General features: G+C 35.0%; 3 protein-coding genes and 1 non-coding gene across 4 annotated transcripts; 1 reads left to right on the plus strand and 3 right to left on the minus strand.

The window, feature by feature from the left end:
• Positions 1-8,086: 8,086 nt before the first annotated feature.
• LOC147387012 (uncharacterized) lies at positions 8,087-10,832 on the minus strand. Its single transcript, XM_086421886.1, has one exon. The coding sequence runs from the start codon at positions 10,357-10,359 to the stop codon at positions 8,521-8,523; it is 1,839 nt and encodes a 612-aa protein (XP_086278012.1). The 5' UTR covers positions 10,360-10,832; the 3' UTR covers positions 8,087-8,520.
• A 4,217-nt stretch (positions 10,833-15,049) lies between these two features.
• On the minus strand, positions 15,050-17,807 carry LOC147387013 (ubiquitin-conjugating enzyme E2 5A-like). The gene is made up of 3 exons (XM_086421207.1): positions 17,507-17,807; positions 16,716-16,950; positions 15,050-15,570 (listed from the first exon to the last, which is right to left on the minus strand). The coding sequence occupies exons 2-3, from the start codon at positions 16,929-16,931 to the stop codon at positions 15,340-15,342; spliced, it is 447 nt and encodes a 148-aa protein (XP_086277333.1). The 5' UTR covers positions 16,932-16,950; positions 17,507-17,807; the 3' UTR covers positions 15,050-15,339.
• A 3,303-nt stretch (positions 17,808-21,110) lies between these two features.
• LOC147387014 (photosystem I reaction center subunit V, chloroplastic-like) lies at positions 21,111-21,978 on the minus strand. Its single transcript, XM_086420456.1, has one exon. It carries the CDS (start codon positions 21,841-21,843, stop codon positions 21,331-21,333), a length of 513 nt encoding a protein of 170 aa, XP_086276582.1. The 5' UTR covers positions 21,844-21,978; the 3' UTR covers positions 21,111-21,330.
• Positions 21,979-22,133: 155 nt separating this feature from the next.
• On the plus strand, positions 22,134-22,205 carry TRNAW-CCA (transfer RNA tryptophan (anticodon CCA)). Its single transcript has one exon. It is a non-coding gene; the product is annotated as a tRNA-Trp (tRNA).
• Positions 22,206-26,257: the final 4,052 nt, after the last annotated feature.

Below are 26,257 nucleotides of genomic sequence, written 5' to 3' on the forward strand. Positions count from 1 at the left end.
AAACCAAGGAAATTTAAAAAATGAGAGATATTTTAGGCACTAATTCCTTGAATTTTGGCTTACATGATGTGTATTGAGGTGTGGGAGGAGGGTTTCAATCCTTCACTCTGGGTGGCATACGATCCAAACTCTTTGTGGAAATATGTTTCATTCATATCTTGTAGGTATTTGAAAAGAGATGAATGATGAGATTTTTTTTTTCTCCAAGGGAACAATCTTTTGGTGTTAGCATTTGAATTAATAGAATAACACGGAGGTTTTCATAATCTCTTGTGACATTACATTAAACTAAGAAATGTGAATGGGTATAGGTAGTTGCATGACTAGGCCTAATGTCTTTTTTAACATGATCCATGACAATGAAAATGGACGGTCATTGAACCTCTAATTTTCAAACACTTTTAAATGGTGTAATTTGAGTTTGTGGATGATGTGGCACTCTCTTAATCGTCTAAGTGAACTACAAGGCACTACAGAGGATCTGCTCCCATCTTATGCACCTAGGGTGGGGTGGAGAATTGAAACCCTCATCCCACACCCTAATACATGCCACATAAGCTACAAACCAAGGAGATTTAAAAAATAAGAGATATTTTAGGTACTAATTCCTTGAATTTTGGCTTACGCGATGTGTATTGAGGTGTGGGAGGAGGGTTTCAATCCTTCACTCTGGGTGCATACGATCCAAACTCTTTGTGGAAATATGTTTCATTCATATCATTGTAGGTATTTGAAAAGAGATGAATGATGAGATTTTTTTTTTCTCCAAGGGAACAATCTTTTGGTGTTAGCATTTGAATTAATAGAATAACAAGGAGGTTTTCATAATCTCTTGTGACATTACATTAAACTAAGAAATGTGAATGGGTATAGGTAGTTGCATGACTAGGCCTAATTATCTTATTGTGATTAACGTAAATCTAATCTAAGATAATGTTTACTATAAGAGTCACAATCGAGTACGGTGTCCCATTCCTAGCTAGACATAGGAAGGGGTGTCTATATGGCAAGGTTTGTTTGGAGAATAAACACATTCGACCGTGAACGACTCAGTTTGGAACCCGAGCTGACTTAAACTCCAACTAAAGCATGCCACGCAAATAAAATAGGAACAAGACACCATATTGGATCCTAAGTCGTACTATAACTCCTTACCACGCAACATATCTAATACTATTAACACTCTCTCGATTGATGTCACATATTCCTCTGAATAAAATATGAGATTGCTTACAAAATATATCAGCCCTTGATATCATTGAAAGGGTGCATGGTTGATGGTTGAAGTCATTGAAAATAATACATTATGCTTTCATCACTAATGCATCTTGGAGTTGTGGTCAACTAGATCAGGTCCATTACAATCTCTTCCAAGAACATTCAGTTGGATTATGGAGCTTGAGTATCTTTCGGTGGAGATTACGAATGATGAAAGACTAACAGAGAAGGTTCAATTAGGAATGACGACACACACTCTCACACGCGCGCACAAAAAACAAACAAACAAACAAACATACATACATACATAGATACACATAGATAGTTGGATAACTATAGTTGCTATCATATCTCATTAATCTAATTTTAATTTATAATTAATGATTTAGTGTACTACAATACAGCTTACCAACGACATTCTTGTAAGTTGTAACTACCAAAAGTTTATTGTTTCAATAAACACAATCCAGAGAAATTTCAAAAGAATTTTAGTTTTGTTAAAAAAAATTTAATACTTCAGTTTTTGGACAGTCCTTAACTCGTTATAGTCTATAATATATATTAAGCAACCTCACCAAGTTTTCAAAGATGCACGCCCTCACAATAGATCTTGATCATGTAAAAACAAATTTAATGATTAAAAATTATGCTCGAGATTGAGATACATAAAATCTCAATCGTTGATTATTTCTTGAGTCAACCGAACCCACCCTATCATATTACTCATATCACTATGGAAATGGAATAAAGAAATCTCATAATAAAGGTTTTGTCCACATCTTCTCACATATACTAAGAGTAAGTTTAGCCTTACTAACTTAGTAAGATTAAATCTTACTAAGGGTCATTAAGCTTACCTTGTGACATCCAAAAACAAACATGATCCAATGCCACTGGGACGTACGTAGAGGACAAATTCTATCAACTTTTTTTTTAAACCCCACCCAAATATATATATATTTGAGTTTACTTTTTTTTTTTTTTTTAATTTTTGAATATGAGGTTTTTCAATCTAGAAGGCTTTGGTGTTAGATTGCGAACCGTTTGAGCTCAACAACTCTTTATAAGATTTGAAATCTTACTAAGATTTTTTTAAGTGTTTTATAATAAATTATTTTTATTCTATATAAAAATTAATGTTTGCAATAATATGAAAATTTTAAATAAAGAAATTTGAGTATAATTTTTAAAAATTGATGTCATAATTTTGAGTTATTTTACTCTTAAAAACAGCCATGAAAAATACATAAATAGGATTAAAAGTAAAAAAATTGTCTGCCACAAATTTCCTACAAGTTGATTGAATTCTTCGACTGAGCCACCTCGAAATGTAATCGACTAAACTCGGTGAGTTTTACAACTGGTGTTGAAAACGTTAAAAAGATTTTGCTATACGTGTCTTCATGATTGCATAACGTGTTCAAATCATAGTTTTGCGAAAGAAATCCGTAAGATCCAAGCGTAGTAGTAGAGGATCTCGCAGAATTGAATTTTTTTTAGAAGAAAGAGAGATTCGGGGAGACCTTAACCATTATAGATATAAAAATCATGTCTATTAAACTTACCTAACAAGCTGGCATATACGAGAGAGAGAGAGTGTGTGTGTGTATTTTGTTGCCACCTATGCTTGGTCTGTTAAAATTATTTGATTCTTCTGTCCTTCAAATTCAACTATTCAAAAGACTTTAACCACACAAGATTTGTGTAAATTAAGAAGATTGTGCGCTAATTTGTTGTGATTTGTGGAGCCTAATAGGACTGGTCAACAAGAAGGTATTGTAAATCAAGTATTTTTCGTAATTTCACTAATATTATGTAAAATCCTAATTAAATTTCTTAGGATATTTATATTTTTCGTTTCTAGTGAAAATGTTTAATTTGTAAGTGCGAGTTTTTTTTTTCATAGTGGAACTGATGTGATCTGTGGACCTACGTCAATCTTGAGGGAATCACGTAAAATCTATGTATTTCATTGTGTGATTGCATCTTGTTTTATGTTTATTTTTCGATTCATTTTTTTGTTTTGATTGCACCCATCTTCTTAACACCCTTCACTTACTTAATTATAAACAAAATACTTTTTCCTTTTTCCAGTCATCTACGTACAAGTTAGAAGAGTATATGGTTTCTAATTCAAAATAAAACTCTTACTAGCCTATATACGTCTATGATTAAAACAAAACAAATTCATTGCTGCAATTTGTTTTAGTCAAAATTGCTGCGATTTGTTTTTTGAATTAAATATTCCAGATTTGTATGTATTTGAAAGGACAAAGAATAAATCAGAAACTTGGTAGCTTTAGAGGTTGGATCCAAAAGGAAGAATGAGTACTCTGTGAAATATGTGAGAAGGGTGACTCCCTAGGCCATGGTGGATTTTATTTGGAGGGTGGACTATGATATATACTTCAATTTTAGAATTGGGTGTTCAACTTCCATCTATTTTCAAAGTGTTACATCTGACCAGAAAAAAATGTTTTTTTTTTTTTTTTTTATGACTTGTTTTTTCAAACTTTGATGTAAATCATTAATTGTAGAAGGCTGAGGTATCATTTGAGCCAACATAACAATCCACGTGGCCCAAATGTGACCTTAGTCCAAGCTCTACATGGTCCTTCAGTTTATACGCAATCTTTTCCCTATATGTTGATAGGATTGGGATCCATTGATTCATTAGAAAACAAATGATTCCAACCGTGTATACACAAAATCCAAAGATCAAGATTTATGCATATCTTCATAACACACATCTCAGATATACTTATCTTAAGGATAAATTTCAATCGTTGGATTTTGTTTAAACTATTGGAATCACGTGTTTTTTTCACTCCTCTTTAGAGTTAAAGGGGTAAAGAAGAAATATAGTAAAGTTAGAAAGTATTATTGAAAAGGGGGAAAGAGAGGAAATATAATAAAATTGGAAGGAAGAGAAGAAAAAAGACAATAAAAAGAGGTTGTTTGAATCCTACTCAATTGTCTAAATTTTTATACCTCACATGACATGCATTCTCTTTGGAGTAAAGGGAGGTAAAAGAAAAAATATAATAAAGTTAGAAGGATATTACAAGAAAAGATGAGAAGAGAAAAGATAATAGTTTAATTGGAGTGATATTACTGAAATTTAGGAGGGGGGGGGGGGGGGGGGGGGGGGGGGGGGAAATAAATAAAGTAGATCTCAATCCATTGTTAATGGGTTGGGTTTGGGTTGGTTTCATGTATACACAGAATCAAATCCAAACTTAAATATCGATTTTGGTTCTGATCAATTTTGGTTCTGGGTATGAAACCCTTGGAGTTAGAACCAACCTAACAAATACCCAATACCCATTAGATACCTGTTAAGATTAAAAAAATAATAATTTGACTTAATTACTAAGGGTCGTTTTGCTCAAATGGATTACCACATTAACAATCGAACACCTAGTCCTCTCAATTTCATCCAAAATCTTAGATTAAAAAAAAAGTAATTTTTTTTGTGCTTGATCCAAGGTTTTGAGAATGGACAACTATCGAACTTTCACCTAATTTTTTAAAAATTCAACAATGAAAAATAAAATTTTTGGAGGTTTTTTTTTTTGAAAGTTCAAAGCATTTTGTCCCCTACAACCTTGAATCATCGGATCATGTCTTTTAATGTCACAAGGTGAGCTCAAGGACCCTTAGTAAGGGTGAAATCATTACTAACTTAGTAAGACTAGTCGAACTCTTATATTTGTTTGTATCGTTTAAGCTTTGAATGAGTTGTTTTATTCTTTAAAAGGATTAAAAATGAGAAAAATCTAACTTGTAAGTCTGTAAATGCAATTCTATCATTCAATGACGTTGAAACTTGATAAGAAGATAAGGGAATATGGACAAACATTTACAAAATAGAAAGAGTTGAGACTAGAGAATTAAGTTACTTGTTTGAGAAGTTATTAAATATTGAAATATCTCTCCATAATTAGTAATTACTATTAATTAATTATACTACTAAATGATAAATATAAACATTCTTTTAAATAATTAAAAAAAAAAAACATATTTACCCATTTACTCGATGAAACCTGATTCTTAATGGGTTCTTAAAATGACTACCCATAACCAACCCAAAAATTAATCGAGTATCTCATAGTGGACCCAAAATCAATTAATTGATTTCAGGTATATCAGGTAATCGAATAATTGGGTAACCGTTGACACCCCAAATTGTAATTGAAGTGAGACCTATCGTTCTATTTTATTATATACTAGAATTTGCCCGTGCCTAAAGCATGGGCATCCTCTTTGGGGTTTAGGGTGTGAAAGAGGAAAACCAATCAATTTGAAAGGGTATTATTGAAAATGGGGACAAAGTAGTGGGGTTCACTTTGACGTTAAAGAGGGTAAAAGAGGAAATATAGTAAAGTTAAAAAGGGTATTAATGCCTTTTTTAAAGGGTAAAAGAGGAAATATAGTATAATTGGAAGGGTATTATTGGAAAAAGGGGTGAAGAGGAAAGGCATCATTGTAGTTGAGGGCATGGTTCAAAATATCATCTCATTTCAGTCGAAACGTTTCAGATTTTCAACATCCCGAGACAAAACAAGGTTGAAAATGAAACATCCCAAATTTTTTTTTTTATGATTTCATTTGAAAGGGAGAGTGAGGAAAGAAAGGAGAGAGAAGGTGGAGGAACCTAATTAGCGGATGAGTCGTCGATGTAACTCTAGTTGTTGCTTCGTACAAAAATTCCAATGGGTAAGTCTCTTCTTCTTCTTTTTTCTGCATTTTTTTTCCTTTTTGTAAAACGAAGAAGATGAGTGGATGACGATACATACCCTAGACTATGGTCTTCTTTGAAAGATTAGGCATTTTAAATTAGACCATATGTTTTGCTTTATATTTGAGGAACCCCTGTGTTTTCAAACTTATAAGTTATAATATAACCCTTGACCATGGTCTTCTATTAAATATAAATGTTTAAATACTAATGGAATGTTTTGATTGTTTGAGTAATATTTCGGCATTGTTTCGATTTTTGAAAAAATCAAAACAAGATTTTAAACCATGATTCAAGGAATGTTGATCCCTTCAAAAGTGGACCCTATCGTTGTGTTTATTATATATATATCATGAACTGCCAATTCTGAAATTTCTAACCCTAGTTTATAAGATGAAGAATTGTTAAATGTCAATTTTACCTTTAGTTTATAACCACCTTTTATGGGGTTAGAAGTTTCAGAATTGGCTGAGTTTTTGTGAGGATGAGTTACTGACTATAGAGATCATCCTCACAAACAATCAGTCCATTCCGAAACTTTTTAATCATATAAGACACAACTTTGTTTAGAATATTGTTTAGGATTTCGTCAAAAGAACGCTATCCTATATATATAGGTGGCATTCGGAAGCTCTAAAGAAAACCAAACATTTTTTCAATGTATGGTTAGAGATATTGGAATAGACTGATTTTTTTTTTTTTTTTGTGAGGATGATCTCTATGATGAGGAGATCATCCTCACAAAAAATCAGCTTATTCTGAAACTTCTAATCCCATCAAAAGTTATTTACAAAAATCAGACGGTCTACAATTCTTTAACTTGTAAACAAGGGTTAGAAGTTTTGGAATGAGCTGATTTTTGGTAAGGATGATCCCTTCATCATAGTGATCATCCTGACAAAAATTCAGCCCATTCCAAAACTTCTAACCCATGTTTTGGAAAATGTTTTACACAATGTTTGGCTCTCTTTAGGGACTCCTAAAGCTTCTCTATATATATAATAATAATTAGGCGACTAGAGAGAAAGTAACTTTGTTTTTTTTTTTTTTTTTTGTTGCATCGATTAGGTTTATATAACATATACAAATCAAATTTGAGTATTACTGAAATGTTTATGAAAATTCTTCCTATCATTTGTAGCTGGTATTGATAGTTGCGGAAAAAATGAAAGTTATAGAAATATATATACATAAAAATTTTATATGTATATGGAATAGAGGTCTATCTATTCTGTTTCCTGGTTTGGCCTTGAATCAACAAGAGGTAGTAATAGTAGAAGTACACTAGGGAGTTAAGGATATAGCATGAGAAATGTGGAAATGGATGGAAAGTCAATTGATTCGTATAAAATGGGGATTTGGTTTTAAAGGGATCACGAGAGTATTTCAAGAATACAGTTGAGGGAAGTTTCTCCTTTTCTACCACCATGCCCCACCACCACCCATCCCCATTTCCTCATTTTCTACCTTACTTTACCAATCAAGTGAAATTGTTGTTTCTTTCAGCTTCACACACACACACCAAAGCTGCTAACTCAACTGATGATTCCTGAAGCACACCATCCCAAGAACAAGTCCATTGACTTGAAAAAACAAAACAAAATTTGGTAAAACAAACAGATTGGACAGGAATTCAAGACTCTAAAGAGAGTCATTGACTGGAGTCGTTATGTCATCAACCATCATCATTTTATGCATTTATTTGGAATTGGGCTTACAATTCAACTCATTGATGAGATCATAAAGATTAACAGAAACATATTTTAGGTTGGTAACTCACTGAGTTGACTAGTTGTGAATAAGAAAATCCATTTTGTTTCTAACATATCACATAATATTCAGAAGAACTGATTCAAAGAGGAGGAACCCACACAAAAGCAATATTGTCAGATATTATGGGGAAGGGGAAGTAAACTTTTTCTTCTCCAAGATCCCCAAGATTAAAGAAGATGCCCTTCTTTTTCACCCACCCACCCTTTAAAATGTAAAGAGTTCATACTCTTTTGGTTTCCAAACTGCCTATAATGAGTTGTTGGGCTACAATTAAACTGCCAAGAGAAAAAATAACATGTTTTCATGAAAAGTAGGAGCTTCTTCTTGGTGGGGTGGAGGTGTGGAATTGTCTCCTCAATTTTCCCAATCTCTTCTTCTTTAATCTTTCCCTTCTTATGATACGAAGAGATCCACTACACTACTAAACTAGTGTTGTTCTCTTCTTCAATGTATAAATATCCTATAATATAGTACAGTAAAGAAAACAAGCTCTGCAACAGTCAGAAAGGACTAATAATATCCATTTAAATAACCATCTGACATATAACAGAACTCTATATTCTAACCTGAAACTTATACCAAGACAGAAGAAGAAGATGGAAAATCCTCTAAAGAGAAGAAACTAAGACAGTTTATGGGACTGTGCTTCACTACTACCTACTGTAAGGAGAGACTGAACTAATTGCCAAAACCCAAAATTTTAGCTTTTGAACTCTACAACTTAGTAACTAAGAACTTGATTTGCCAGACAACTATGCATGATCAAATTGTTGGTTAATTCCCATGGATTAAGTAGTAGAAGCAATTTCAGGACCTTCTTCTTCTTCTTCTTCCATTGCTGGCATCTCATTTAGGTCAAAATCCAACAATGGGCGTCTCGACTGACCGACTTCTTCCTGCAATACCACTGAGCAGCTAGGGTGAGCTTCGACCGGACCATTCCAGTGACGTCTCATGTGCCCCCCAAGAGCCTGACCTGTTGGGAATGTCTTCTCGCAGATCTGACACCGATGTGTACCCACCACTTTCGATCCCATGTCATCAAATTCCGTAAAATCACCCACTTGGGCCACAATGGTGGTTGTGGTGGTGGTGGCAATCTCAAACTGTTCCTCCACTGCTCCTGCTAATGCAAATTCTTCTTCCATATCATTATTAGTAAGGAGAATGTTCTTGCCTTTGTTATGGCTGGATTTGTGGCCACCCAATGCTTGGTGAGAGGGAAATGACTTATTGCAAGAGGTACACTTGTATCTGTCCAAGCTCGTCGTCTTCGTCGTGTGGGAGGAATGCTTGGAATCCATCACAGTCACACAACCCATGTTTTGAGCCCTCTCTAAATCTCTCAACTTAACTTTCTTCTTTTTCTTTTTCCTTTTGATGATCTCTGACACCAAAGCACCCGATATGTAGTAATCCGGATTAGACTCCTTTCTGTTCTGCTTTGAATCTTCTTCTCCAGAGCCATCTGAATACACACATCCAGAGTCCAGCATGTTCTCTGTTTGATTAAACCCAATTCTAGAAATACCATTACCTTCCCCTGGTTTTACAAAATTGTGGTGTTTAGTCTCCAATTCGTCGTTTCCACGCTTTCTCAATGACTCTTTCTCATCAATTTTCAGCTTCTTTGATATAAAACCTATGTTCCCAGCTTCGGACTCCTCGCTTCTTCGCTGCTGCTGCTTAGACTGGTACGAATAATTTTCTCTACCCTCGATATTGGCCATCTTTGGTAGAAGTGCCTTGTGTGTACCCTCAGAAGATTCATCGCTTCTTGGCTTGTTGGACAAACCCGATTCAAGAGACCCACCTTGAGCTAGCATCAATAGATCATACACAGCATCGGGCATCCTTTCGTCTGAATTAAGAGAGGCAATACTTCTCCTACCTCTTTTGGCAGTGACCGACCAACTAGGAAGAGATTGTACAAGATCCGAAGCTGATCTTTCAGTCGTCGTGGTGGAATCAATCCGATCATCCACCTTATGTTCTATAATAATAGAATCTGAGATGGTCGACGAACAACTCTTTTTCAGAGAGTGAGGAGGGTGAATTCCCCTCCATTGTCTTTCAGGGTGGCTTCTCATGTGACCGAACAACGACTTCATGGAGGGGAAGGTCTTTCCACACTCAGAACAAGTAGTGTTGTTGTTTTCGTTTGGATTACGTTTTCCATTGGGATCATCAGTAGCATTGTAAACAACATTGTTAATTGGAATTGGAATTGAAAGCTTGGGTTGCTGATTCTTGAACTTGTTCTGGTGATGAATCTTGAGCTTGTGATTTTGACTCTTATTCTTCTTGTTCAAAACATAATCATCTTCAATCTGTTGTTTATGAATTCTCATGTGACCTCCAAGTGCTCTTCCTGAGCTGAAACTCTTTTTACAAACCTTGCAGACTCGAGTTTCGGATTCAGGACTCTGATCACAGACTCTGCTTTCTCCATTATATTCAATAGAATTCTCAACCTTGAGCTTGAATCGAAGTAACCCATCATCCTTCCTCGGCTTCCCATCCATTAAAGCCGCTGCTGTCGATAGTACTACAGTTTCTTCATCTTCTTGGTAAGCTGAGACTGAGGGTGGTACATCATCTTCATTGAAACCAATCTGATGATCCATAAGGAGAGAAAAGAGGAAAACCCAACTGAGAAAACTAGCTTCTCAGTTTCATATATATATATATATATATATAAGCAGCTGGGTTCAGAGAATCTGTGGGCCACAAGAGAGGTTAAAAAAAAAAAAAAACTGCGAAATCAGAGTTTTTTTTTTTTTTTTTTATCTGTAAAATCTAGACTGAATCAGAAATAGAGAAGATTCAAGAGTGAGAACATTGCTTAGCTGAGAAGGAAAAAAAAAAAAAAACCAAAAACGGCCTAATTTTCGGCTTCAAACCTCTGTAGATCATAATAAGAGAGAAAGAACATCGAGCCCCACCCAGTTCAACAAAACAGTTCCATCTTTGAAATTCTCTGCTCTCAAATATCTCTCCACTACAAATCGATAATGGAATCTCTAAAGCTGATAAAACACAAGAAACCAGTTTTCTCTCTCCCTCTCTAACTGCTCTCAAGATTGACTGTCACGTTCTCCATCCCTTACAACTTATTCTTTCTTCTTCTTTTTTTTTTTTAATAAATAAAAAGGAAATTTAGATTTTTTTTTTTTTTTTTTTGAGGACTTGGAGAGAGAGAAAATAGGTTTCTTACCGAGATTTTCTCTGTACGTACGTCATTACCGATTAAATTTTCCTAAAATTTAACTGATTTTCAGTGATACGGAATCTTTTTAATTGAATTCAAAGTTAAAGGAAAGTTTCCGAAATGTAAACTCTTCGGTTACCAAAACTGTATTTATCTTTAGAAATAAATTACATTAATAAACCCCAGACTCACTATAGTGGTGGAGGACAAAAGAATCCCTTCCACTTCTACACGTTTTCAACTTCAACTTCAACTTCTTCTTTTCTTTTTTTACATTTTTGCCCCTCTTTCAATTTACACAACTTTACAAATCTTCTTTTTAACTTCAAAAAAATTCATATTTGCCCATTTGACTATTGACTTCAAAAAATGTCTGACCTAGAAAATGACAAAACCAACCCTTTCGTCTTTGCGAGAGTTAGACATCTCCAAGGAGTTATGAAGTAAATATGAAAATTATAAGGGGATAATTTTGTCAGCTCGAGTTAGATTAGGTCAAACAAAACTAAATCTAAATTTGTGAAAAATATAACAAGGCAAAGTAAATTAAAACGATGTGGGTATATAAGTCCAAATAACATAAAGATGAGCACAAAAGGAAACACAAATTAAAAAGGAAAGAAATTAAACATAGCTGCTAGGATTTGGATTTAGTTGTTTAGTGTTGGGTATGATGACCAAAAGACCCTCTACTACTCTCTATCTTTCCATTCTTAATGATCCGTATCTTAGTGTTTGGGATTTGGATGTACAACTCTATTTCTAAACCAAGGCTACCTACCAATACCAATACCAATACCATCTTTAACATGTTTCCAACTCATCTCAATTCATTGTTTTAAATCTTGTTCGAGACGGCTCAGTGTCCTCCACTGAGAACAGGGGCGGAGCCAGGACTTTACTCATGTAGGGGCAACGTAAAAGTAGAAATTTTTTTGGAGAGCAACAAAAATTGTAATGGTTTTGTGTGGGGGCAACATAACAATGGAAATTTTTTTGTAGGGGCAACTAAGAGTTTAAAACAAATTATGAGGGCACACTCTATAGGCGGTTTGAAAATTCTTATGAGGGTAAGTGCCCCCATTGCCCCCACACTAAATCCGTCCCTAACCGAGAAGACGAGTTGACAAGTCGTCTCAAAGACATGGTTTATTCTAAGTCTAAGACATTTTTTTAAGGACTCAAATAAATTAGATATCTAGTCCAGAACGACTTGACTTTAAGGTCTCATTCATGGACAAGACTTCAAAACAAGTTTAAAAACTATGACTCAACTTGAGTGGTGACACTCTAGGGGTGCAAGGTTTCAATTTATGCCAATGACCTTGAGCTCCTTACAAGCTAAGGATAGGAGGCCATGTGTACTTGAGAATGTTTTTGTTCTATGTGACGTTTCCTCCTATTTTTTCTTCTTTTCACCGTTTTGTCCTCACCTTGAAATTGGTCACTACTATAATCACTCAATTAGAAGAAAGGTTTGTAGATATGAAATTGTGAGATTATTCATCTTCATGATATTTATAATGGGAATATTGCTAGTATAAACCATAGTCACAAAGTTACGACTTTAAGACAGCAAGGGAAAACTTCGGAAAAACCCTTGAAAATGGGAAAAAAACATTGAAAAAATAATAATTATATATATAATGAAAATTCATAAAATCAAGTTATTATCATCAAATCCCATATTTTTGCATTTATGAATCACCAAATTCTATTGTGTATCAAATCCCACATTAACGGAAAAAAAAAAAAGTGTTTAAATTTTTTTCATGTGAAAAAAACAGGAATAAAACGACATTTTTTGTTACAAATAAAAAAGTTGTGTTTTTTAATCGTCAAAGAAACAAGACACGTTTTAAACACGTTTTGTTTTTTTAAAAGCCATTTTTTGGTACTATTGTATGAAATAGTTCTTGTTGATTAAAGCATGGAAAGTGGGAGGGTATCAGTCAAAAAGGGATCCCATTTTGTGGTACGGTAATGGAAGTCCTAACAAAACAAAATAGACACATTGTTAACATATCTGTAATCAAAGGAAAGATTTGTGAAAAATGATAATCACAATCACCATGTATCAAAGGAAAATAGAGAACGCCTCTTTCTTATATTAAAAAAAAAAAACAAAATTATTGAAAAATTTTACCTTATATTATTTGGCATTTTTTTCCTTGATTAAAATTTGGTTTTGTCGTCGGAGTCTTTTTGACAGATATCACACCAATGCCCAAAACTGATCATCAAAAGATACTCAAAACAGATAATTAGAGGACGAGTTGTGCTAGAGTGACCTCAAACTGAACCTCATATCGTACTTCTTGACGTGAAAGTGGATAGGAACTAGAGATGCTTTTTCACTCGTATCTCGATGAAAACATCTATGATTCCCATACACTTTCACGTCAAGAAGTGCGATGTGAAGTTCCATCCAGAGGTCACTTCAGCATTATTCTTAGAGAAAGTGGACATTTCCATGTATCTTTGGGGTGTAGGTTGACAGACATTGGCCTCACATCTACTACATCTGCGCATATTGTAAGTTTGTAACAACATAAACCCATTTCGTTCTCCTATAGTTATACTTAAAACAAGAAGGTAAATAAATAGGATTTGGTGATTAAAATTATCCCAATTACAGTGGCACCAAGGCAGGCCTTGAGTTGGCGTGGTCACTGTGACCTCACAATCTCATAAGGGAACCATATAATCTCATATTTACTAAGGTTTGTACATGTTTTTGACAAATTTCCCAATGAGATCACGCTGATCCATGGTTTTCAAAAGGTTCTACAAAACGTAAGTTGTGGCGTGTCACTTACCTCACAACAATTAGGTTTCGCTGATGAGAATTTCAGGGGTTTAGTTGTTGTCCTATGTGTCTTTTGCCTTTTTGACTTCATGTTCAGAATTTTTTATGGAGCGTAGAGCGAGCCCATTGTGCCTTCTGTCCAACGAGACCATATGATGAGAGGACCACTTTAAAGAGTTTGAAGTTGAAGAACACAGCTGACTAACTGTCCCCCACCCCTTGAAGTTTAAATAAAAGAAATAACTCTTCAACGAGATGGAGACCATCTGTATTACTTCCAATGTGACCAACCTTCTAAGCCATAAGAAATCACCTGAACAATTTATTACATCCAGAATTATAGACTCAAAATGAGCCCTAAATTAATCTTCTCTATTTGCTAATAATAATGCATCCAAACTCGATATAAACAAATACCGTAGAAAAAATGTTATTAAACTATTGGGTCCTTAATCATATATGTTATACAAGTTGAAGATACGATTAAGAGTGTATTCTTGACAAGATTGAATTTTGATTTGGCTGCTTTCTTTAAAAGAATTGGGAACCTAGTTTCCTTCATGGACTCTGGGTTCCCTCCTCCTTTGTCCATTCTTTGTGCACTGGGAATTTTCCATGTAGATCAAAGGTCAATGAACAATGACACCAAGTAGAGACAATGGGATTATGATAGTCGATATGAAGCAACATCTCATTCCAACTCAGTTGAGGATGTGAACATGTCAGTATAGTGGACAACCAGGAGAAGCAGAAATTAGGTGGAAAAAATGGTAAATGTCGATATCTAGGTACGTCAAAAAGTTTTAATCTGCTGATATTAATTAAACTATAGAAAGGACGGATGGATAAATATGACACCTCGGTGCGGTGGTGAAGTCTTGTATGGTAATATACCATAGACCTGAAATTGAAAACCCACCTTTGTACTTTACACCTAGCAATATATAACATGTAAACATTCCTCATCTAAGCATTTATCATCCATAATAAAGAAAAAAATATCTTGAGAGTGCAAACTAAAGAGAGGTTGAAATAGACAATAGATGCTCAGAAAGTCTTCTTTAATTAACTTTTTGATCACTATTTAATTGATTTTTGTCCATTAAAACATTGAAATGATGCTAACACATTCTCTATGCATGAGAATGACTACAGGGTTAAGTTACGAATTGCCGATGCCACTCTTTTCTTTTCAAGTTCAACTATTGAGAACGGGATGCTCTGTATATCACAAATATAACTAGTTTAGAGATATATCCTAAGATTTTACAGCCTTTTCAAGAGGTACACCAATAAATATTCAAGGTCATAACAGGTTCACTCCCATTGTACATATAAAGAAAACAAAAGTAAGACTAATGTCCATTATCACAAACGTAGGACACATGACACAACGAAAATCCAACACAATAATTATACATCGTTTTCACAATAATAATGTACAAAAAATCAAAACATGCCATGCAATTTTGATAACAAGATTCATCAAAAGCCACAATTACCATACATTAATCAATCTCAGTTTTGTTCTCTCTTCTTAATAGTTCTCCTTCCTGTTTATTTGGTTTCTGGGCCAGTAGAACCACCTCAGTTCATGGCATATTTCTGGGTCCATGCCCTTGCCGCTTCCTCATATCGGGTTCTCTGATTCTTGTAGATGTGGGCAATCTCAGGTACAAGGGGATCATCGGGGTTGGGGTCAGTGAGGAGGGAGCAGATGGAGAGGAGTACCTTTGAGATGGTCAGGGCTGGGCTCCACTGCTCCTTGAGGATGTCAAGACAAATGCTACCATTAGAGTTTATGTTTGGGTGGTAAACCTGCATCATAAATAAGAGTCCCCAAGCTTTACCATCAAATCGAATAAAATAAAATGTAAATACATTCAATTGGCAGGAAAAAAAAACACACACACACACATTATTTCTTTGTTAATTCAATCCTTTACTGAAAGGACTCAACTATTAATTGTATCCTCTAATACTGACCCTAAATTTTGAGAAAGAAGAATGTTGAGCTATACACTGCCATCCGTCTGATTGTTTGGTGCCAAAAACACAAATTGAAGTATGCTTCGCTCTAAGTTATTATTGGAAATAAAAGATTACACAATAAAAAGCTGAACTAAAAGAATGCTGTACAATTATTAATCCAAATATACAAACGGACAAAAATAATACTAATAATGAGTATCAAAGACAACGAGAACAAAAACATTGTATGGGTCAAGTGTTGGTCTGTTGGACACCAGATGTGATAATTGAGGTGAAACTTTAGTATATGAAACATTGAATGTTTCGGTCTTCCACGTTTTGATTTTGAAAGCTTATCAAGACTTAACAAATCATTGGGTCAAATTTTCTTGGTTTATTCCGTATTCATTGGGTCTTTCCTTGTAAGTTTGCCTCGTTGGTAGAAGGTTGGGCTAGTAATGCTTTCTCTTCCAAAAAGAGATTCCTTTGGGCTATTCTTCCCTCGGCTATTGCTTGGGGGGTGTGGAATGAACGGAACAATAGGGTCTTCAACAATAAGACGAGAAGCGCTCATGGCAGTTTCTTAGAGATTTTGGGCTTGATGTACTTTTGGTCGAAACAGAAATTAGAGTTTAAAGGAACTACTTTTGATGATTTCGTTTTTAGATGGAACTCTTTATGTAATCATTGATGCTTTAATTTTTCTTTGTTTTGTAGCTTTTTGAGAGGCTTCCTCGGCCTCATTGTACTTTGTTTTCTTTTATCAATACATTACACTTATCAAAAAAAAGACTTAACAAATCATGAGAGCATTATTATTAACATGGTCACAAGATGGTTTGATTCGATCAATCATTCAGAGAGATATGAAGGTTTATTAAGCCATTTGCAAGTTTTGAAGACAAATCATATATAAAACCATGAACAAATAAAAAAAATTTAAGTTTCTATATTACTTATTATAAGGAATTGAAATGGTTTATTATTATTACCTTAGTTTGGAAATTGAGTTTGGGTGGCTTGAAGGGATAATCAGGTGGGAAATGAATGATGATAAAGAAGACACCACCAGCATATGGGCTGTCGGAAGGGCCCATGATGGTGGCCTGCCAATGGAACAGATCCTCCCCAACAGGTCCAGCACTGCATGATGTTGGTGGATCCCTCTGCAAATCCTGAAGCTCCTTCTGAATTCTTTTTGTAGCCATCAGTATCACCACCTTTAACCTTCCAAATTACCAAAAAAAAAAAAAAAAAATTAATTCAGAACTGATTTAGAATTAGAAGACACCTACACTTGTATTCTTCTTTCTTTTCTTGATTAAGCTAACTTAACTTCCCAAAAATACACAAAAAACTTAACTCAGAGAAATATTAAAGCCCTAATAACTTTGTTACTTATATAAATAGAGATTAAAAAAAAAAAAAAGTAGCAAACTTTAAGAGACATCTGATGAAGCTCAAAAATTACCAACATGACATAAAAATAAAAATAGAATTTAAGATGAATCCAAATTCCAAGGTCAAAATGAAACAAGATTCTGAAAATGACTTTTTTTTTTTTTTTTAATCCAAAGAAATAAGAACCTGAGTATCCAAACGAAGAAACAGATCCAGAACGAAATAATAATGTCAAATAGGGATCTTATCTTGAAAAAGAAAAATATATAAAAGTCGAATCAAAGCAAAAGTGTGTTTTTTTTTTCCTTCCGAATCTGAAAAGCAAATAATGAATCCACAAAAAAAAAAAAAAAAAAGGTTAATTGGAGAGGAGATTTGTTACTTTAGTATCGATAAGAGAAGAAAAGCTAACTTCAAGCCGAGGAACTTTAATGGAAAACTATTCAGATTTCTCTCCACTGCAACTACCACTCCAGAAGGCGATGGTTTAAGCTGAGGCCTGAGAGAGAGAGAGAGAGATGTCTACTCAAGGTCAAAGGCGTTACTAATCCTCGAGATGTATTCTTAGATCGCGAGGTAATCAAATGCCAGCTGTCGCTTAATTGATGGCTACTAATGAGATTCGACAGTATTTGCTGCGTAAGTATGGGAAAGGTAAGGGTGTTTTCGGAACATCAGTAACCACTGGAACATAACCTTTCTCAATCACATCTTAACAAGTAGGCCTTATCTTCTACTGGGGTGCCTGTATTTTCTTTTGAGTCCGGATCTCATGCATCCAGGGTGGAGATTAAAGTCCTCCTCCCATACTTCAATACTGCCACGTAAGTCAACTTTTTTCAAAATTTCCTTCAATCATGGCTTATGCAGTATGTTTTACGGTGTGGAACCACAAGGATTTCAATACTTCACCCTAGATATTCAGTGACTTGTCAAGTCAATCCAACGAAATCTACTATGGTCAATAGTAGATTGAAAGTTAATAATGGTGTTTGATTCCCATACACAAGTAGATTCACTTTAATTTTTAAAAAGATTTGAATTATCCAAATATCATTTCTTGCATTTTACCTTGTGTAGGGGTAGAAATTTGGTGATGCTTTCATAGATTATATTCTACTCATCCGAAGTTGCTTCCTCATCCCTCTTGTGGTATTTGTCAAGAATTTTTTGTCGTTCAAGTTAGAGTTATAGGAGGATAACAATAAAAACTCTCTTTGTTCAATCGGCCAAAAAAAAAAAGATCCCTCAACCTCTCTGTTAATTCTTTAATTTATAGATCCCTTTTTAGAATCAGGATTTTCCCATGTTTTTGTTAATGATATCCTGCTCTACCAACCAGGTTAGACGCATTTATCTTGGTTTCTCCTGTTATTGGGCATGACTGAAAATATTAATTTACACAAAGTACCATTTAATCAACTTGGACACGTGTATGGTTAGGAGATTGCATCATTATTATTCTCTACACTTGGAATTTTTCAAGAGAGATTGCTATTTGTTTCTTGGTTGCAATGACATGTATGAGTATTGGGGATTTCATGAATAACCATCTAAGGGATAGAGTAAGCCCAACACTAGATAGATCTTCATGAAATACTTAAAATTAATGGATAAAAAATAAAGAAATGGATATTGAATAAAAAAATATGATCTGATTAAGATTGGGAGCGAATTTTTAACAAGTGGGAATATTCATATCCAACCTTAATTATAACATAATTTTTAATTTGATGTCCATGTTGTTATAATCATATATGACTTTTGAATGTTTTGTGGAAATGTATAGTTTTTACTCTAGCAAGACCTTATTGTCTCAATTAGAAAAGGTGGGGGACGGCTCCTCCTTTTAGCATACATATTCGATTGATAACATAATCCCTAATGTCCCCAGTAAGCAAAAATAAGAAGGTGAGTACAAATTTATAGAAAATCAGTACAATTTATACAAAAAGGTAAATATTCATTTTCAAATGGATAATGCTCAACTCTAATTTATGGCACAAGGTGCAGCTCTTACCGTCAATAATTTAACTGTTTTGATTCACTATTATGTATTGTTCTTGAGATGCAATTGGATTCAAGTGATATTTTAGATATTATGGATTTATATTTTTCTTAATTTATGATCCTTAATGTATAGGGTAAAAGTCGAAATGTATATGAGTCCTATGTGGTACCTAAGGTGTTTGGTAGCCCTATGCTTAGCACAATGAGGCTCAATCCAGTTTGGTGTCTACTAATCCCTAGATAGGGAAAACTAAATTAAAGAAGAATCCTAGGACGATTTTTCCTTTTTTTTTTTTTTTTAAAGACCCGGATGAATGCACGTGGTTTTGGTACTTGGTTGAGTAGACGACTGATGTGGCAAGGGCACAAAACCATCGATCGTTTTCATTGGTACACACAAGAAAAAGATGTGTAGTTTTGTGCCCTTATCATGTTAGTCGCGCATACCCAACCGCATACCAAAATCGTATGCATTTATCATTATTCTTTCTTTTAAGTTAAAATTGGGAGAGAATCTCAAAAATTTTAGAAAGATGGTAAATCCAAATCCCCCAATAAGAAATAAGACGGTTAAGGTGGGGAAAGGACTAAGGACTTTTTGAAGGTGGTTGAAGCTTATAGGCATTATTTTCTGTAATTTTCATTTTAACTTGAACTTGAAATGCCTTTGACAGATATCACATTGGTGCTCCAACCTGCTTTTGGAGGAAGAGAATCTATCATTGGTGTAATCTGAACTGTTTGAGATAAGTTTTCCTTACACCTAATGTTTCATGCGAAGATTTATTATATTTATTTCAACTTAAAAATAGTTTCTTTCATGAACTAATATTGAAAGACAGATTAGCCAAATCAAGTTTATCAACACTTCAAGATAGATAAAAGTGTATCCATATTGTGAGATTACATGGAATGATGATAGTGGCATCCAACACAACATTTATTTTAAAAGAATAAGTGAAGATGTTAAGTTTTATCATTGTTTTTTTAGTTTTCTTTTACTAACTGACATTTTTAAAATAATTTTAGAGGAAAGCAATTTAAAATTATAATGAGTAGTTAGGATATACATCTTCTCTATTCTTATTCCATGTTTGTACTCCTGGATCTGATGTACATAGGGATAATATTTTAGATCATCAAACCGCACTTTGGATCATTCTCAATATGAGAATTATTGTCACACCCTTGTGCGCATCACTAACTGGACACACGTGGCTTCAAAAGCGCACATGGCACGTGAGTTCGAGGCATGTGATTTCATAGTAGAATGATAAGGAGGAGAGTGAAAATTAGTCCCACATCTATTAGGAACTGTCTTGATCATGGGTCTAGGTCACTAAATAAGGGAGTGTACCTAAGTTGTAATGAGATATTTTGAGTGTAAAAAAAAATCAAAGAACAAAATCATGTGAGCCGTACCGTCAAAAACAGACAATATTGTCACAACCATGCCAACTTTACTTACCCCAAATTTATCCCTATGTTTTGGAATTGAGATTTTTTATTTTAGAACTTCTGTGTTAAATTGATGAACTAATGTCATGATGCCATGTATGTTAAATGTACAAAAGTGATCGGTCAAGAAGAAAATTTGAGAGCAGTTTAAGTGTTTTATTTTTAGAGTCGTGATAATCCAACTACCCCATGTGGCATATTCAATCGACTCACCTCACGTGACGAGTTCAAGACTCGTAAATATGTACTCCTCGGGATAATTTTTTACGGGGAACTGCTGTTGTATATCCCGAGGAGTACAGATTTACTGTTGAGTATGCCACATGGGTTGCAAGAATATCACAATTCTTATTTTTTTTAAATAATTTTTCAGTACACATGGCGTGGTGCCCTTGGTTCATCACCTAGCACATAACTTTCAAAACAGCAAATCACAGTTCCATCTTATGGAACATGAAGCACTGTTACAATTTACAACTAAAAAGCGCAGAAAATGGAGAATTAGCAAACACGAATGATTAAAAATAAAAATAAAAAAAGATGATAATTCGCACATACTTGATTTAAGAATTCTGTCTGACAAGTTTTAGAATTGGATAACCCCTCATCAAAGATACATGCATCACAAACACAAAATAAAAAAAAAACGACAAGTAATTAGAAATATAGAAGACAACTATGAACATATACATATGCAGTAGCAGCAGGGACAACTGATCTTGACCGTTGGATATTCGGTCAAAAGAATTTAGGATCATAGCCGTTGCTGGAGGTGGCAAGGATGTAATAAGCAACAATGTGTCCAATGGAACCCCAAGCAAGGACATCCACTATGTTAAACCCAACAGGATCGTTGGATTTGAGGAGGCTAACATATTCTTTGGCTCTTGTGTCTCCAGCCTCGAAGTGGGTCAACCCATTCTGCTCTGGTACTTGTTTCGCCACGTTCTCTCTCTGAAAATTGAAGAACACGAACCTCCCCAAGAACAGTGAGAGTCCTGTGCTCAAGCTGATTACTATAGATGGGTTTAGTTCTGCTCTAATTCCAGCTGTTTTGGAGACACCTCTTTTAACTAGTGCTCTTTTTGAGGAAGAGATGGTCTTGTTGAGAGACATTGATAGTAGAGAGGATGAATCTGTGGGCTTAAGGGGTCTGAGGCCTTGGAAGGAACGGTGACATTGAGTAGAATTCATGTGGTTATGGATGGTAGGTGTGAAGGTTGGGGTAGAATACAAGGTGGAGGAGGCCATTCTTGATTACTCGATCTACTACTACTACTACTGATTTTAGTTTAAGGGGCGGTTGGGTAGTAGTACTTGGTAAGAGAATATGTATCTTCTGGATTTGTAACTGAAAAGCAATTCAAGGGAATGGGTGGGTGAGGTAAGTTGTGAGGAGGGGAGAGAGGCACAAAGATTTTGAAAGATAAAGCTGAAGGTGTTTGATTGGTTGTGCTTGGATAAGAGATCCTTGGCTATCTTTCAACCAAAATCAGTTTCAATAGCTACTTAGTGTTAAAAGATAAGGCTTTTAATAAAGAGGATCCGTGGCGCAATGGTAGCGCGTCTGACTCCAGATCAGAAGGTTGCGTGTTCGATTCACGTCGGGTTCAACTTTTCAATATTTTTATTTTTATTTTTATTTTATTTTATTTTAGTTTAGGTCCACATACTCGTTGATCTATCTATCTCTTACTTACTTACTTACTTAAGAAACTAACGTAAATGACCAAAATGCCCTCATCGTAAACCTCTTGCTGGAACTTTATTTGATTCCCACATACTACATACTACTTGGAGAGATATCATCCGATGAGATACAAATTTAACTGACCAAAATGTCCTCATCTTAAACCTCTAGCAAACTGTAAATCTTTTTGGGGTAAATTAATTTTGTAACCTATTGAAGCTCATCCTCAATTCATTCTCATTGTGTCTTGAAGAAAACTCCTGATTTTTCTACTAAAAAAATTCATGCTTTTACTTCTTAAAAAATGGTGGTTACTACTAAGATTAATAGTAAGGAGGTTGAGAGTATAGGATGTCATGTCTCATAATTAAATTAGTTGACTTCAAATTTACAATTGGATATATTGTCATCATACATACATAATAGATAAAGATCGAAAGAGATTATTATTATTATTTTATTTTGTGGGAGGGGGGAGAAATGCTTATATTTTATGGGCATGATGGGTTCTAGATGAGGTCCATGGTCAAGACCCAGTCTGCAGAAATCCAACCCACATGTAATTAATTATGCAAAATAAACATATAGTTTAATCTTTAACTAAAAGAAAATCAGGTCTAGATACAGAAAATCCGACCTTGAGGATAATTGCAATTTTCAGAAGTTAAGAAGTAATCAACCATGCCCACTTTGGGGGAGACTTGCATCTGATCCTCAGAACAGTTAGAATAATAACACTAGAAAGCCAACTGAGAGCACTAGAAATGGGGAGAGAGTCTGGCAAATCAGACCTCTGCTTGCATCAGCAACAGATTCAGTAGGCGCTGGAGTGGGACATTCAAGTCCTTCCTTCCCTTCCTGGCACTCACTAGAAAACAGTCCAGGTGGATATTTCCCATGGAGGTCTATGTAGTTGAACATGGTCATGGAACAGTTATTTGTGAGATCATTTATATCATCTGCATATGGGCATGCAAATTCCTTGAAAGCAGCACAACAGAGCTTAGCTGGGTACTGAGGCCATTTGCACTGGCTTGTGAGGACAGTGTAGTTCAGGTTCTCGAAGTTTTTTTTTTTTGATAAGTGTAATGTATTGATAAAAAATAACAAAGTACAATGAGGCCGAGGAAGCCTCTCAAAGAACTACAAAACAAACAAAAAAATTAAAGCATCAATGATTACATAAAGAGTTCCATCTAAAGACAAAATCATCAAAAGTAGTCCCTTTGAACTCTAATTTCTGTTTTGACCAAAAGTACATCAAGCCCAAAATCTCTAAGAAACTGCCATGAGCGCTTCTCATCTTGTTGTTGAAGACCCTATTATTTCTCTCACTCCACACCCCCCAAGCAATGGCCGAGGGAAGAATAGCCCAAAGGAATCTCTTTTTGGAAGAGAAAGCATTATTGGCCCATCCTTCTACCAACGAGGAGAACTTACAAGGAAAGACCCAATGAATACGGAACAAACTAAGAAAATTTGACCAAATATGATGAGAAAAAGGGCAATGGATTAAAATATGATCGACAGACTCCCCATCATTCAAACATAATGGGCAACAATTAGGTGTAATCCAACCTCGAGCAATCAAATTATCCATCGTTAGTATTTTACCAAGAGAAGCCAACCGCACAAAAAAAGAGATTTTAGAGGGTATAGAGTTAGACCAAATGATGGATCCCAGGAATGATCGCTCGACATAAGGGTTAAGCCACTTCTGAAAAGAACTGACAGAGAATCTCAAGTCTTTTGCCCTCGTCCATTCCCACCTGTCCTGTTCCTGTACATCGAAAAGACACGATTGCAAGAGATCAAGGAAAGAGGTCACCTCAGTTAGCTCCCAATCATTAAAATTTCTTCTGAACCCCAAATCCCAAGTAGAGTTGGAGTCGTTGAGTATCAAACACCGTTGGATTGTTTCATTTTTTTTCCGAGAGCAAGCGTACAAGGACGGGAATTGAACCGCTAGAGGTGATGTGCCACACCAACTATCCTCCCAAAATCTGATTTTATCCCCCATGCCCACCTTGAACCTAATCCCTTTCTCAAACTCCTCTCTTACTTTAAGAATCCCCTTCCAGACACTACACCCGTACGTACCTTTAGCCTCACAACTATACCAGCCTAATATCTCTTCTCCATACTTAGCCGTAATGACCCTCCTCCACAGACTATCCCTTTCCTCTCCATACCTCCAGATCCACTTCCCCAATAGCGCTCTGTTTGCTAGTCTAAGACCCCTAATCCCCAAACCACCGTTTTTCTTGGGCATACAAATAACCTTCCATCTAACTAGGTGATACTTCCTTCTACCATTTTTGTCGTTCCACAAGAAGTTTCTCATAAGCTTTTCCAATCTGATTCTCGAAGTTCACTGAGCATTCTGCAAATGGTGAGGGAATAAAAGTTATCGATAATTCTTTTTAAGATCTCAATTATCTAATAATTCAGAAGTTGCCATGTTTTGGGTCAAGATTTCACTTTTTCTCTATCCACTTCTTTCCTGGTATCATTTAAAAAATTCAGACAGTTTTTGCTAATAATCAGCATAAAGAAATAGGTTTATAGATTGTAAAAAGAAATTCTACATATGTATGTCCAAATATTCGTCATATAAACACAAGGACAGCGTGTCTTCATATCTTTCTTTTTCCTTGTCAGTATCGGATTACTGGATACCAGAATATATATGAAAAAAATTAAAGATTGAGAGTCCAGAGAATTGGAAGTTGTCAGATTGAGCATTAATGGGCATGACCTCAAGGTTTCGGCTATTTGCAGGGGCTGATTTACAGTGGGGGCTGTGGGGGCACTTGCCTCCTCGAGAATTTTCAAATTCTATGGATTAGTGAGCTATTGCAACAGATTATAGCGGCGGATAAAAAAATCTGCCACTATTGCCCCCACAATTTTTTTTTCCACTCTTAGTTGTCCCCACAAAAAATTTTCTACTCTTGGTTGCCCACACATGTGAATTTGATTAAGTCTTTAACTATTGAATTTGAAGAATTCTCTAAGAAAATGCTATTGCAGAGATGCTAATAGCAAAACATTTACTGAACAGAAGACACAACTTTAGATAGTATTTAATGGATTCATTCAGCCAACCCAGACTATTGGGAGAAGGCTTTCATGATGATTTGTTTTAATTGTGTATAGTTATCAATTCCATCTCACAAGAACACGTGCAAGTGAGTCTATTAAATTCAAACAAAGTCAATTCCATCTCACATTATAATCTTCTTACTAACCGCATGGACTGCAACTATATACAAAACAATTCTAACTGAAATAGAGAATGACAAACTAAGAATGCTCACAAAAGACCATGTTAATAGAATGACATACGTGTGTGTTATTCAGCACACAAAGAAACATAAAATTGAACCTTAGCAGACAACAAAATAAACAGAGAAAGTCTCAACTATGGCGATTGAATCTTTTTCTATGTAAAATTCAGAGTTACTCGTACTTGTACTCAGTTAATCCAACAAACTTACATTTCATTATAATTTACTACATGCAAGAACATTCTCTATTCTCAATCCATCTATATTTTTAATTCTCAATTCTCTTTCCTATAAGTATTGGCAATAACCAGAAAATCATTACCCAAGAAATTCATTCTCAAATCTCAACCAAGCACGGTTTCAAAACTCATCCCCAGCAACAAGACAGACAGACAAGTCAATGCCTCGGACGAGATTTAAAACCCACATTCATTTTTCTCATTGTTGAACAAGATGTCTCAAACGTATCAGAAAACTCGTCTGAGACGACTCAGTCTCATTCACAAACGAGATGAGATGTCAAAACGAGTTTTAAAACCATGCAACCAAGTGGATTCAAAGCTCCACAAATTTTAATCTATATTCTTTTACTTCCCTAATATTGCACCCAAAAAAACCAAAAAAAAAAAGAAAAAATCTAGACTGAAAAATCCGAAATATCTCAACAAGCCCCTGACCTTACCAT

The sequence above is a fragment of the Akebia trifoliata genome, chromosome 13 (genome assembly GCF_017979445.1).
Source record: "Akebia trifoliata isolate Shusen 1 chromosome 13, ASM1797944v1, whole genome shotgun sequence".
NCBI classification, from domain to species: Eukaryota; Viridiplantae; Streptophyta; class Magnoliopsida; order Ranunculales; family Lardizabalaceae; genus Akebia; species Akebia trifoliata.